The 15,151-nt window shown below is 44.4% G+C and overlaps 1 protein-coding gene across 3 annotated transcripts in view; it reads left to right on the top strand.

The window, feature by feature from the left end:
• The window catches only part of syne2b (spectrin repeat containing, nuclear envelope 2b), a 159,734-nt gene that overhangs the window by 52,139 nt on the left and 92,444 nt on the right, over positions 1–15,151 (top strand). For all 3 annotated transcript variants that reach the window (XM_080011861.1, XM_080011863.1, XM_080011862.1), the window contains 18 exons: positions 785–897; positions 1,014–1,216; positions 1,300–1,407; positions 1,528–1,801; positions 2,276–2,605; positions 3,185–3,490; positions 3,871–4,098; positions 4,663–4,779; positions 8,774–9,151; positions 9,293–9,637; positions 9,888–10,066; positions 10,708–10,924; positions 11,446–11,544; positions 11,663–11,827; positions 12,143–12,487; positions 12,597–12,733; positions 14,356–14,485; positions 14,668–14,841. In XM_080011861.1, coding sequence (XP_079867987.1) covers positions 785–897; positions 1,014–1,216; positions 1,300–1,407; positions 1,528–1,801; positions 2,276–2,605; positions 3,185–3,490; positions 3,871–4,098; positions 4,663–4,779; positions 8,774–9,151; positions 9,293–9,637; positions 9,888–10,066; positions 10,708–10,924; positions 11,446–11,544; positions 11,663–11,827; positions 12,143–12,487; positions 12,597–12,733; positions 14,356–14,485; positions 14,668–14,841 — 3,848 coding nt within the window. The remainder of the gene's footprint in view (positions 1–784; positions 898–1,013; positions 1,217–1,299; positions 1,408–1,527; positions 1,802–2,275; positions 2,606–3,184; positions 3,491–3,870; positions 4,099–4,662; positions 4,780–8,773; positions 9,152–9,292; positions 9,638–9,887; positions 10,067–10,707; positions 10,925–11,445; positions 11,545–11,662; positions 11,828–12,142; positions 12,488–12,596; positions 12,734–14,355; positions 14,486–14,667; positions 14,842–15,151) is intronic.

Below are 15,151 nucleotides of genomic sequence, written 5' to 3' on the forward strand. Positions count from 1 at the left end.
CTGCACCTACCACCAATGAACTGATGTCGAAACCCCATTTTCTTTATTGTTCGTACATTAGTTATTTATTATTTAATAAGTATTGGTTAAACATTGGTCCTTTTGTCCTTTTGAGGTTCATAACAGTACATTGTACTAAGCAGTTGTTGAAAGAAGAAGAAACCGTCTTTATTAGTCACGCAACACACCACACTACAACACATGCTTGCACACACACGCACATGCACATGCTTTTGATGGTGGCCGGTGAAATGGCTCCTCTGCTTTTGACCCATCCTGGCTTGTCCTTCCTCCGGGGGCACAGCCAGGAGCAGTGGGCAGCGTACGTGGACGCGCCCGGGGACCAGGTGATAAGTGTCCATCGCTGGTCAGACGATGATGGGTGCATGTTTTTGAGGGGGGTCCTTACTGACGTGAGGTGGAGGAAACCCCATGTGAGCACGGGGAGAACATGCAAACTCCACACAGAAAGGCTCCTATTTGGGAGATAACCCACCGGAGCACGGTGCCAACAGCGCCCCAGGCGGGAATCGAACCCAGGACCTTCTTGCTGTGAGGCAGCAGTGCAATGCACTGTGCCACCGTGCCACTAGGCTCATTAGTTTGTCATTCACGTTCACTAAATTTCAAAAATGATAAAAAACAAAAATAGTCTTTCCACATTGTGGAACACAGGACTGAATCGCTGACATTTTGTTAAACTGTGTCATTAAAATGTCTTATAAAGTCGTACATTTTGAACGGGCATGTTCTAGTATTTATAATTCCTATATTATTTCTTCAGATGAAAGCCAGTTGTTTGCTGAGTGGTTCCAGGACGTTCAACTGTCTGTCAACGAGTGCTTTGAAAACCCTGAAAGCAGAACCGACGTGGAAACATCTCTGCAACGACTAGCAGTACGTAGGAGAGAAATAGATCGGCAAATTTTCAACATTAAAATTTTCCGATTGTTCACACTGACCATGTCCAGTACTGACAGAGCTGCGTCTGTCCCTCGTCCTCGGTCTTGCAGAGTTTCTTGGCATCCAGAGAGGGGGAGAAACGTCTGGAGCAGTTTGGGCAGCACTTGGAGAGGGTGGGGCAGCAGATCCCCGCCCGGCAGCAGGAGCAGCTTGCCTCCTGGCTGAAGGAGGAACTGGTGGAGGTGGACTCCTTCACAGCCCACTGCCGGAGCAGACGGGAGCAGATGGAGTTGGTCCTCGGCGTCCTCAACAGGTATCCTCAGGACACGTTCAAGTGATCCCAAAGATCCAGAAATATTATATTTTATTTTTATTTTTTTATTTGTCTTTTTTCAGTTTGCAGGAGCGGCACGACAGTTTTCGGGAGTGGCTCCAGACCAAGGAAAAAGAATCAGCAGAGACGGACCGAGTCAGCCACCTTCTCAAAGACCTTCAGCACGAGAGGTGATCTGGAAAACTCTCCTTGTCGCACTTGAGAGTCCAAAACAAGGGGGCGAGCTCATCCCGCTGCATCATAGTTAAACACGACATTAAGATGAGAGTATTTTGTTTCTCAATGTCTAGTGGTAAAGCCAAGGCCCTCGGTGAGCTGCTGGCGTCGGCCCGCCGGCAGGGCATGAGAGCGGACGGCCTCCTGAAGGATGGCGACAACCTGCTGCAGCGCTACAGGAACCTGGAGTCCAGGGTGCAGGTGGCGGCCCAGAACGTCCTGGAGGCAGAGTGGGAGGGTTTCAACAGCCAGGCAGGGAGCACCCGGGCCTGGATCAGGGAGCTGCTGCAAGGCCTCCCCTCGCAGGGCAACAAGACCCAACACGAGGAGACCAAACTAGCAGCACAGGTCAGTATATAATGATAATGTGTATAATGATAATGATGATAGTATATAATATAAATATTAAATAATTGTTCAGTTCAACTAAACCACAATATATTTCTCCAATTCTGACAGTTTTTTTGGTTTAAATGGTTTCAAGAGATCACATAAAAAGAAAATAGGAATGCAAGAAAAGTGTAGCTGTCTTTCTTTCATGAGGTACAAGACAACTGTTTTTGTTCACCGACTTTCTAGGTATTGAATACATCATGCCCACATTTTCTGGAATCGCTGTTCCTCTTTGTTTATGAAAAACTCACTCTTGTTGAGTTTTTTTTTCCTTGCTTTGTTGCACAAAACAAAGCATTGCTTCTACCACTGTTTATCATGGGGGGAAATAACAGAATGTTACTAAAATACTGTACTTAAATTACAATTTTCACAGACATTTGCATTAATTGTCTCATTGTTCCATTTAATTGATTGCAACCCATCCAGGCCGTTCTGGACTCCAAGCCGGACGGCGACGGTAAAGTATCGGACCTGAGGAAACAAGGCCGGAGTCTGTGTGAGAAGGAGGAGCTGGAGGAGAGCAGGAGACAGGAGGTGCAGCAGACAGTCAGAGACACCGAGCAGCAGTGGAGGACGCTCCTGCAGAGCGCTGAGGAGGCTCTACGCAGGGCTGAGAGGTCGGTCAGCTTAGAGAACAACTCCAACGACTTCCAAGCGCAGGGTGAGAGTCTCCGGTCCTGGATTGAACAGCAGAACCAGAAGCTGGTGTCTTTTGGAGCTCACATGACCATGGAAGATAAACTACGAATTGCAAAAGTGAGTTTACTTTTAACAGGATGGAATTCATGGATCACTTTTGGTACAAAACTGAATACGCTGTACTTCATAGTGCAAAAATGTAAGGCCTGCATGAAAAATGCCAAACCAGCCATGCCAACCAAATTTCAGCTTCCATTAAAATGTCTCATTGTTACCTACCATTGTCTTTAACACTGCAGTTACTAGTATAGTTACCAGTTTAATTACAACTGTTAGTAGTGTTCTTCCAGCACCGGGGTCATTTACAGCATCTACTCCTCAGCATTCCTAAACAATGTGCCTTTTTGGCCATCTAAACTTGAACCAGGACAAAGTTTACCCATCGTGGAAAAATGATCTTGCTATGAATGATGGCTGGATGTCTGGGGTTGCTTAGTGTCACAAGGCCGCAGGCAGCCATTTTGGCTGGCAGTGTTGTTCAATATGACATTACACTAGCTCCAACTCACACAGTCTGGTAGAGGCCCGTAAGCAAGATTTTAGCTTTTCCCCAAAGCTCAATGATGGTGAAAATGGAACATTGTGTAGACAACTTCACACCTTCACACGTACGTGCGATGTCTACTTTGACTTCAGGATGTTCTGAGCTCCAAGCCCGTCGGAGACTCTCGACTGCAGGAGCTCCGAACGCGAGGCCAGAGTCTGTGTGAGCATGATGACCTGCAGGAGAGCAGACGGCAGGAGGTGCAGCAGACACTCACAGACTCTGAGCAGCAGTGGAGGGTGGTTCTACAGACCGCCAGAGAAGCCCAGATCATAAGTCTGTGGGATGACTTCGAGCTGCAGAAGAAGAGTGCTCAGTCCTGGATCAGAGACCGACAGCGAGGGCTGGACTCTCTGCACTACCAAATGCCTGTCCAACAGAAACGCCGAACCGCAGAGGTCTGTTTATCATGAAAATTTATTTTTTATGAGTTTTCAAATTGTGTGGTGCATGGTGACTCACTTCCCCTTTGCCAGTAACGCTGGAGTTGCGTCAGCAACCCTAGTAACGCAGTACTGCAGTCCGCATACATATGGAAAGTAAATTACACAATATCTCCATGGCTCACTAGCTGTATGCCTAGTATACACGAAAAAAACGTTTTTTCAAAAAGTTTTTTTCCAGAATTTTGAGTCCCAGACCAATATTCAAGATCTTGAGAGAATCACAAGAACATCTCTTGTCTTTAGGGCCTTTTAGAGTCTGCTCCCATCACTGACAGTAGTTCCATTTGAGAGGGTCCCAAAACATCGATGAAAAGATTTGTCTGAACTTGCAGAGTGTCCTGGACTCTAAGCCGGACGGAGACTGCAAGGTGAACAACCTGAGGAGACAAGGCCAGAGTCTGTGTGAGCATGAGGACCTGAAGGGGAGCAGGGGGCAGGATGTCCAGCAGACAGTCAGTGACACCGAGCAGCAGTGGAGGACGCTCCTGCGGACCGCCAAACAGACTGTGGAGGATGCTGAAGCTCAGATTGCCCTGGAGGCTGAGATGAGAGCGCGGGAGGTAAGAGGATCGAACACATCAACAAAATCGAACATTCGATTTTTCTTGTTAGATGGCATAAAAACACGCTGTCCAATGCTAAAGAACTGTGAGATCCCAAACGGTCGTCTCCTTGTTGTCACGTCTTCTTTGATCGGGACCAAAAATCACTGCTCTGAGCTCACTTGGCGACTAACTCATGACTGTCTCTATCTCTGAATGTCTAATCCGTTATATCCAAATTTCTTGCGTACATATCAGCATTTACATTTCATATTATGATGCATCAATGAATTGTACACAACGCAGAACCTTGACTGTCGGTCTCAGCAGTTCAGTGTCTGTGCCGTCATCTTTAGCATTTCAGATTTTCTAATTGCAAACTGATTAAATACAACGTCACCCCCTTAAAGTGATACTCCAGTTGTTTGTGCAGTTTGCTTTCTGTCTTTCTGACGCAGCTATTCTGTTGTCTTCCTTTTTTTGACACCAGCGCACACACTACACCTTGATCGAGCCAAGCTAAGGTGATTGTTTACCGATCTCCATGATCAGGCCTTAACGGCGTTCTCTTTTCTTATTCAGCTGAGAGAATTTGACTCCTGTAAGCAAGAGACTGAAACATGGTTTAGAGACGTCCGACAACGCCTGGACTCTCTGAACAACCAAACCAAGTGTAAGGACAGACTGACCACCGCACAGGTGAGCCTCCCGGGGTACCAAACAGAATGACCTGAGGGAAACATCAGGACAGTCAGGGGACAGTCGGTTTTGTAGAACCTTTGATTATAATAATAATAATAATAATAATTATAATAATGAATAAAGCTGCAGGCAGCAATACACGGGGTCCAGTTTATTCCTTTTAGGCGCATATTACAGCTTTTTGGTTTCTGTGAAATGAATTTCAAGTTACGAAAATAACAAACATTGGGGACTTAAGTCTGGACCAATCAACATGGAATTACTTCTGCATGTTTCTCTTCTGGTATTCAGTTGAAATATTCCTGAAGAATAATGTTTTAAGAATCATGATCGTTCCTGGGACACAGCATCACCCAGTAATTTTTGTGGTGACTTTTCCTTGAATTATATTTTTAATAATTTATGTTTCCATGAAATACGAAAGACATTGTGGTTTTTCTGTTAGTAATTACAATATCACCGCTTGTACTTTTCCGACATCTCGCTGGATCTTGACCGCATCACTTAGTCTTACATTCGAGTGGATTCGACTTGACGTGTTCATGAATTTTTGTGGAATACTGTTTTTCGTATTTTTCATTTATCTGGCAACATAATGGGGACCACAGAGATAATATATCAATCGAACAGATCTACTGACATCTACCAGGTAAGAAGGTACATATACATGTTAACGTATAGTTTGTAATGTTGAACCACTACAGAGCGACGGAGTCTCCACCGTACACTGGACACGATACATTGTACATTCTGAACCAAAACCTGCACATTTATAGTAAATAGTATGATGACGTCATAAAGCATCTTACTGTTAATCTCGTCCTTCATTTTATTTACCAATAGTGGCGTATCAGTCAAGCAGGACCACCTGAATAGTTGGGGTCAAATTTGGTCGATTTTTCACAAATTCCTGCTCCGTAGGTGGATCAATTTGGATGAAACTTCAACCACGAGATGTTTGTGAGGTACCGGCTGAAACGAGACGTAAACCATGTTCGTAGCTTCTGCTGTTCTCCTGTTTAATCTAATTTTGATTTAAAAATTCTGCGAATTTTTCCCAAACAACAATAACAGGAGAACGTTGGCTCATGATGTCACAAAGAGCCCTTCTTCTCAAAGTCTTCAATTTACGGTACATTTGTAACGGTTTTTCTGCTACAACTGCAGATCGATGTGAATCAAACTTGGACCACAACATGTTTGAATCGTCCCAGTTCCAATGACACCCCAACCATTTCTGTAGGTTCTGCGTCGTGTTTGAGATGCTTTTAGCCCGAAAAAATGCCAAGAAGATTAATAAAAAAACAAAACAAAAAAAAGCCGAGCGATTCTGTCACAGGCTGCGCGACAGCTTTGATCGGCTTCTTTGGAAATTCCCTCAATGTGACATCACAAAGTAAAATTATGTTCTTGAGTGAAATGGTGTGTTGGTGATGTAGTTATTGAATCTGTTATTTTTTCTTTTGTTAAATTTTTATTTAACCATGTGTTTTTTAGTATTAATAAAAAAGTTATTATTGATACAAATGACCATATATTTTATATAAATGTGTATTTGTAATAATATGACTTATGTTATTCATTTCATCTACAAGTTAATCCTTATTGTGTGATTTACTTATGTTTCAACTGATGTTGCTGAAGTTCACATTATGTGAACCATGTCATCTTCTCATATTTCATCGTTTTTCCGTCTGAAATTAATATATATCTGTCTCAATGCTGTGTTTAGCATCTGAAATAGTACAGGAAGTGAACAACTTATTTTCTTTTCATTTGTCTTATGGAAGTTTCAATCATATTTTCTTTTCTTTTCCACGTGTTAATTAGCTGCGCACTGCTTGTTCCTAGGGGTTCCAACCTGATGAAATAAGCCTCTTAACACTGATACGTCCGGGGAATAACGCTTACATTTTAAGAGGCTTCTCATCGACATGAACTTTTTTCATAGATATAATTTCAATATCTGTTTTTTGCCGATTTTTTTTTTTCAATTTCTGTTTCATAGATTTTTCCCCACTTATTTTTCTTGGGTGTTCACTTTCAGAACAGTGTGACTGAGCTCCAGGGCTGGATTTTTGGACAATTGCTTCTTTATTGGCTCTGACATTTGAATATTTTTTTGGCATCTAATTATTAATTATTTATCATGACAAAAATAATGAATATACATGTGATTTCACAAACATGATAAATGTTAGTTTTAATTAGTAATTTAGTGTTTTTCTGTTCACAATGTACAACTGGAAAAATCATGCTAATAGATAACTTCCCTCTAATTGTAATACAGACAGCATTTATTGGACATTACATTCATTTGGAATTTGACTTATTATGGAAGGACTCGTCACTATTTAACGCCTTCTCCCTCTTTTGATTAAAGTCTGCTGTGTTTAGCAGTGGGAAGCTGCATGTACGTGACCTTTCTTCAAAACAAACGTCTGTCTCTCAACCAAACCTTGTCATTGTTATAACTCACTGTGGTGTCTGTGGAAGTAGATGTGGAGTCTCAGTGACCTTAGTTGACATTTGCTCTCGCGTTGGTCAATAATGGCGTATTTACGGAGATTTTCAAATGTAATCTAATTTACGTAATCTTAGTGGTGACTTCTTTCTGTGGATTCAATGTCCGATAGGTTAGGTTTCCATGAAATAGGAAAAACGTTGGCGTATTTCTGTCAGTAATTACAATTTCACGGGTTCTAGTTTTCAAGATTCAAGAGGATTCAAGAAGTTTATTTGTCACATACATACACATACTTTCATACATATACATATTTTCATACATATGCATACTTTCATACATATATGCAGTGAAATGTCTTGCAACACACACACGGAGATTATGCAGAATAGTTTCTAAACTGGGCATAATATCTATATAATATCTAACCTAATTCCTACCTAGCAACTAACTGAAACGAACTAATTCCTAAAACGTAATGCATTCAGTGAATAGAATAATATGAAATAAAATAACTCAAAAAGGTAATACAGAGTGGGGGTACTAAATAGAAGTGAAGGGAATATAGAGTTATGTTTATGGTATAGACTTTTTGTATATACAGATGTGCAGTAAAGTGCTGCCTGTGCGTTTTCCGACATGTTCTTTTTCTGCAAACACATCACTCATTCCCACAGTCGACTGGACTCCACTCCAGTGCTTGTGGGTTTCTGTAGATCAATGTTTTTTCGTGTTTTTTACAAATCTGGCGAAGTACTGCTGACCAACGAGATAAAATATCAATCAAACACATCCGCAGACATCCACCAGGTAAGAAGGCACATAAACACATACACACCTACTTTGTCATCTCTAACCACGACAGAGCGATGGACTCTACACCGTACACCGTACACCGTGCCAATGGACATCCTGCATCATAATCTGCTCATTTATAGTAAACAGTATGATGACATCATAAAGCATCATATTCTAAATCTCATGCCCTTCTCAAGTTTTCCAGCAGTTGTGCGTCGGTGAAACACGAGCGTCCGGCGACTGTGCGTCAGATTCGATTGGTTTTTCACTCATTTCTGCTCCGTATGTTGATCGATTTGGATGAAACTTGAACCACAAGGTGTTTGCGACATCCCGGTAAATCCTGTTCGTAGCGTCTGCGGTTGTTCTGTTCCAGACAGTTTTAGCCTGAAATATTCAGAGGAAAATAATACAAATCCAAAACATTAGCTGCGGGCTGGACCCCTAATAGTAATAATAATTATAATTGTAATAAATAATAAATGCATTTTGCTTGTTTAATTGTTTTTATCATTACTACTATTTGATGGCCTTCTGTTTATGGAAAGCACTTTGAGTTGCATGTTAAGTATGAAAGGTGCTGTACAAATTACAAAAACAGTACAAAAATGTATGAAAGTAACAAAAATAAATTCAGCACCTGAACAGCTATGAAAAGGAGATTAATATTGTTTGTGACACATACTGTAATACCTCAAGTTGACTTGACTTTGCGTATTTTGTCCCCAGGACATTCTGAACTCCAAGCCTGAGGGCGAGACCAAGATGGCGGCGCTGCAGAGGCGAAGCCAGAGTCTGTGTGAGAATGTGGAGATGGAGGAGAGCAGGAGACAGGAGGTGCAGCAGACAGTCAGAGAGACAGAGCAGCAGTGGAGGGCGGTCCTGCAGGCTGCTGAACAGGCTGCTGAACAGGCTGCTGAACAGGCTGCTGAACAGGCTGCTGAACAGGCTGCTGAACAGGCGGAGAGGCAGAGTGGTCTCGAGGCCAGGATCAGGGACTTCAACACCCAGAGCCAGAGCACCAGGTCCTGGGTGGAAGAGAAGAAACTCTCCCTTCTCTCTCTGGACGGTCAGGAAGATCCAGAGAAGTCCATGAACACTGCACAGGTCAGTCCGGGTAGAATACATCTTGAAACATGTACTTTATGAAAAGTCAAAGTGTAGTCAAGTGTGACACTTGATATAAATAAAGACTAAATGTTGGTGTGTTATTACATAAAAAGTTATTTGATTTGTTTCACAAATCAGGCCGTTCTAGGCTCCCAGCCCGAAGGCGACGGTAAATTATCGGACCTGAGGAAACGAGGCCGGAATCTGTGTGAGAAGGAGGAGCTGGAGGAGAGCAGGAGACAGGAGGTGCAGCAGACAGTCAGAGACACCGAGCAGCAGTGGAGGACGCTCCTGCAGAGCGCTGAGGAGGCTCTACGCAGGGCTGAGAGGTGGTTCACCGTCTCCAGGGAGCTGGAGGGCTTCTCCACCCAGGCAGAGAGCTCCCGCAACTGGGTGCAGGAGCTGCAGCGGCAGGCTGACGCTGCTGGAGGTGGAACTCAAGGAAGCCAGGTCCAAATCGAGGCCAGGCTGAATGCGGCCCAGGTAACACACGATGCTTCTTCCGTCTTCTTCCAGCTTCTTCTTCTATGATATGTTATTATGAGCTTTTGTTATTTATTCATGACTCATTTTCCCCATCCCGCCTATCTTGCTAGATGCTGTCGTCATTTCTCTCCAGCCAACCTTATTAGCTGAACACTGTAGCCTAACTGAACCTCTTGAGGAAGCAGCACAACGCAGGGACTCAGATTCTGTGTACATGAGGACCTTACATGTTTTTTTCTGTCCGTAGCTCGTCCTGAGCTCCAGGTCCAAGACGGAGACCTGGCTGTCAGACCTGAGGAGACGAGCCCAGAGTCTGTGTGAGAACGAGGACCTGCAGGAGAGCAGGAGACAGGAGATGCAGGAGACAGTCGGCAACATTGAGCAGCAGTGGAGGACGCTCCAGCAAAGTGCTGAGGATGTGCAGAGGTACTTCACATGCCATGGACTTCTTGATTGGCCCAGAGTTATCAACTTTATCACAGTTTCATCACAGTATTCTTTTTTGTTTTCTTTGTAACCCCTGGTGCTTAGGTACGTGTATTGAAAAGCACCTTTTTCCAGTAGTTTCTGGAATATGCAGAATGCGATCAAAGGAAATTATGCCAAATCACTCGCTTCATTGGTAGTAGTTTAAAAAAAACAATTTTTACTAAATTCTCATGGAAAAAAAACCCCACATAGAAACAAATTTTGAGAGATCTGCTGCAAAATCAAGCATTTTTGATGCAAAAATCAAAAAGTAACTTGAAATACTGCAGGGAATGATTTAACATTGGCTGACTGATAGACAGACGGGGGCAAGCGGGCAAACAGTTGGTTGAGGTCGACGTTAGTTAGATTGCATTTGGACAGAATACTACCAAGTGATGTGTTAACCACCTTTTCTTACCACCTTACTTCCTGCAGTTGAGGAGCATTTTTCAACCTTCAATTCATCACGCAAAAATTAAATGAATCAGGTCCCTCTGTCTTATTCGAAGCAGGTTCTGACAGGTCTTTTTGGGCGGTGCTGAAAACCTCTGTGGGGTGATCCTGACTGTGACCTTCCTCTAACCTTCGTCCATCAGACAGCTGAAGGATTTGGCACAAAGGCTGGTCTCCTGTCAGTACCAGCGCTGCCAGGCTCAAGGGCACCTGGCAGAGCTCCAGCGGCAGACAGCCAGCCTGCCGCGGGTCTTCCCTTGGCCAGGCCTGGGAGACAGGAGGCAGGCCGCCGAGGAGGCTCGAACCCTCCTGGATAGAACCAGAGCTCTGGGTCCGGTCCTCACGGCGCTCGACAAACAGGTACCGACCAAAACGCAGAGAGAGGAATAGAAACTCTGGAGAAACAGATGCTGATCCAACTCAACAGAAGCAGATGTAACTCAACAGAAACAAATACTGGCGTAACCAACTGGAAACCCATAATGATAAGATAACATTATAGAGATGTGGACAGATTTTATTTGACAGAAACTGATCAAAATGTCAAACTCAATAGAAAACAAATCTAACTCAACGGTACCAGCCGACCCAACCAGAAGAAAAGATCAAGTGTGTCATTTCCAGTTTATTACATAACAGTATTAATTGACCACATGGATCCAGCTTGAAAGTGCAGTATATCTGACACTCTATCTGCTAACAATGTCTGAAGATCCTACAATATGAGCTGGATTCATCCAGATACTATGGGTTATTTGTTTGGTGGCAATACTTGATGTACTTGATGTAAGTATGTAACTGTCGTCACACGTTGATGTGATATGAGGAGTGTTGGACTGAACAGATACATATCTCAATACTTCAATACTTCTGTCCACCAGACAGAGGGGCTGTTCGAGCTGACCCAGGATCCCAGCTGGAGAGACCCTTACTGGGCCGACATGGGAGGTTCCATCCCTGCCTTGCTCAAGGAGCTCACCGTGAGTATCACGCTACACTTTTTGTTGCACGTGCACTGTGGTGCACTATAATGAGTAAATTGATAAAGTTGAATTGAATTGAATTGCTGAACTGGTGCTGCCCCCACCCACCCACTAGGAGGCCGGTGCCAGCCTCGAGGTGGGCATCCTGACGGAGCGGCAGTGCACCCAGCTGGTGGAGCAGCATGGAGCAGCTCAGGACTGGCTCCGCGACCAGGTTAAAGGCCTGGCAGCTCCACCTGCAGACAGACAGGGCCTGCACAGCGCTGCCAACACACTGAAGGTGGTACAACCCCCCCCCCATCACACACACACACACACACACATTCACACTCACACTCACACACACACACACACTCACATCTGTGTTTTTTTTGTAGATTTGTGCCTGCCAGGTAGGTGAAATGATTGGCAGTTTCATGACTTTTTCTATTTGCAAGTTGAATTCAATGGATAATCTGTAATTTAAAAAAAATAGTAAAACCTTAAATTATCATGCACAAACGTGTTGAAACGGATAAAATAATGAATACAATTGGGGAAGGATTTAGGTCAGAGGACAGCTAACATGAGCTCCCGCTGCCCGCCCTCCACCCAGGCCTTGCTCCAGACAGTGGACCGGGAGCAGAGGGAGATGCGGGACATGGACTCCCTCAGGGACAGCCTGCTGGCCCTCTGCACCCCGGGGGGCCGCGACGCCCTGACCCTGGAGGTCCGCCACCTGCACGAGCTCCGCACAGGCTCGGAGCTGGAGGTGAGGCGGCGCCTGGAGGAGTGCGAGGCCCGGCTGGCGGAGCTGGACGGGCAGCTCGCACGGCGGGTGGCGGCGCTGAAGGAGAGGGGGGCGGCGCTGCAGTGGGAGCTGCGATCCCTGGACGGGGCGCTGAGCTACAGCGAGCCGCAGAACATCCACCAGCTGCAGCTTCACTGGAGCAGCCTCCAGGTACATCCCAATAATCACAATAAACTACCATGAGAACATCCTTAGTGCACGTCATGTTTTTGGGAAGTCCCAGTGTACCACCGACAATGTTCTCCTGCCCTCGCTGTAGAAGTGTGAGAGCTCTCTGGACGTTGTGGGGGTGAAAGTTGACGAGTTGCGCCGGGAAGTGAAGAGCGCAGCTCTGACGGAGGAAATGCCAGCCGAGCCGCTCAGCCTGGTGGAGTCTCTGAAGCAGAAACACGACGGGTAAAACCAAAACCACAACATCATCTCATTCATGCCGACGCCTACGAACACATAAAAATACAACAATGGACAAAATGCTGCATCATTTTCAATCTATATTGAACTGATGATATTTTTGTCACGTTATGGAAGAAAATTGCAGATGTCCTCATCAGTTCCCTGCATATAGTAGATGTAGAGCTGAGCAAAGGTGGAGTCATTTGAAATAAATTTTGAAAAATAAAAAACAATGCACAACTTGTGAGGATTTTTAATTGGACGTAAACAAGCAATTCAATATTATGACGTCAATGACGCAGCTGCTTTTACTCATTCTCCATGTTCAGTTGGACATTTTGTTTTGGTTGCAAACCAGAAGAAGATGCCTCAGGGACATTGCATATCGTATTCATACACCGATGGAGGCAGCCATGCCAGGCTCATCGGTGCCGTTGGGGGTTAAGTGCTTTGCTCAAGGACACTTGAGCGTGCGGCCGGAAGGAGCCGGGGATCCATACGGGAATATTCTCATTATGAGCCGAGCCACTCGGCCTCCTGAGCTGCTGCCCCGAGAGAGATGTCTGCTCTGAAACACAAAAAACACAAATACACAAAAACACAAAAACACAAAATCACATATTCACAAAAACACAAAAACACTAAATCACAAAAACACAAAACCAACTTTTGGTAGAGCAAGACGTTGTTTCATATTCAATTTCCTTTCAGTCTCTCTCTCCCTCTTCCTCAGAACGAACAGTGTGTTCCTTCATGGTATTCGAGTTATGAAGAAAATTATCAAAACAGCTCACTATCGTTTTTAGTTTTTTTTTGGTTTTCTTTCAGTTTAATTCAGTTGTTGTGTTTGTTATTTGGGAGCATGTGAGCACACACCTATTGGGAGCCTGCTCCCATGCAGTGGCACGGCCACACGGGGTTTAACCCGGAGGTTTGGAGCTCAGAGCGATCCTTCAGCCTCAGCTGCTACAGAGCTTCACCTGCAGCAGGGAACGCTTCGCTCTGGGAGGGAGATGGAGCTCTGATGGTGCACAGGTTGAAGGGGTGAACTCATGTACACTAGCTTCACCCAAAGGTCGAGTAGTAGGGCACACGCAGGGTGGATGTGTGCGCACACACACACACACACACACACACACACACACACACACACACACACATCAACCCTGTTGTTATTTGCTGTGCTGGGATAATTGATATTTTCTAGGTTGTGTTGTTTCAGCGATGATGCTGCGTCATTCTCTTTTTATCTGTTTTCTTTCCCCAATGATTTAAAAAGCATTAATGCAGTTATAGTGAAATGTCTCCAAACTGTTTCTGATACTTTAAGAACAAATATGACAGGATGGGATATGTCTGCTTCCTACTCTTACGATACATGGATTGTGTTATTATTATAATTATTCCTCTTACTTTGGTCATTTTCACAGAACGTGGACAAATCCAGAAGGCGCTGATAACTTTCACCCATCAGATATTTTGGGATGAATATATTTCATATAAACATTAGATTTAGAAATAACACATATGTAATAATTGATGTTGAAATGGTCTGGCTGCGAGCTGTGTGTTATTAGAGCAGATGACAGTAAATTCCTCCTTGTTTGAAATCATTTTACTTCTAGCCTGAGGTCCAGGCTGAGTGAGAGGCGGGATTCCTGCACCAGCAGCACGGCATGCTGCCTGAGGAGTTGCCTAAGTGCACTACAGCAGTGGAACGACAGGAAAGCATCGCACTCCACCTCCTCCTTGCAGGTGAAGCTTTTCTGCTTGATTCAACCAGGGAAGCTGAGCTCATCACAGCTGCCCTTTCTCAGGACGTAGATGGAAATATCCGCACGGCACCCGTATAAACAAATAGATTGAACGACCTTACGTCATTGTTTCCGTGTGGAAGTTAAGACACTCTTCTTTTTGTAATGCGGTATCTGGGTCAGGATGCACTCGAGGAGGGTGAAAAGCTGAGACTCGGCCTCCAGGAGGCACTGTCCTACAGGCCATTCCTGGTTGAATGTCTGCGAGCGGACCAGGCAGAGAGACTGGAGAAGGAGAGCACAGACGCTCTTAAGGAAGCAGAGACTCTCTCTACCACTTTGAACCAGAGCTTGAAGGTATTTGTCAATGTAGAACTTTAATACTTGGAATGTATAATATTAATTTAACCCTTTCGTTCAATGTGACTATGAAGCAATATTCTCAATTAGTGAATATTCTTACGATGCAAATCCCGATAAATCTGTTGACCCGTCCGTCCGTCCGTCCGTCTGTCCGTCTGCCTACCTCCCTGTCCGAATATGAATATGAACAAAGATGTACTTAAACTTACCACAATCTCAAAACCTAAAAACGAATATGTCTCTCCTTCATGGATGACATATCGCAATGTCGTCATTATTAAATATTAATTGATTATGATTGGTT

Source organism: Zeus faber (genome assembly GCF_960531495.2).
Source record: "Zeus faber genome assembly, chromosome: 13".
Lineage (NCBI taxonomy): Eukaryota > Metazoa > Chordata > Actinopteri > Zeiformes > Zeidae > Zeus > Zeus faber.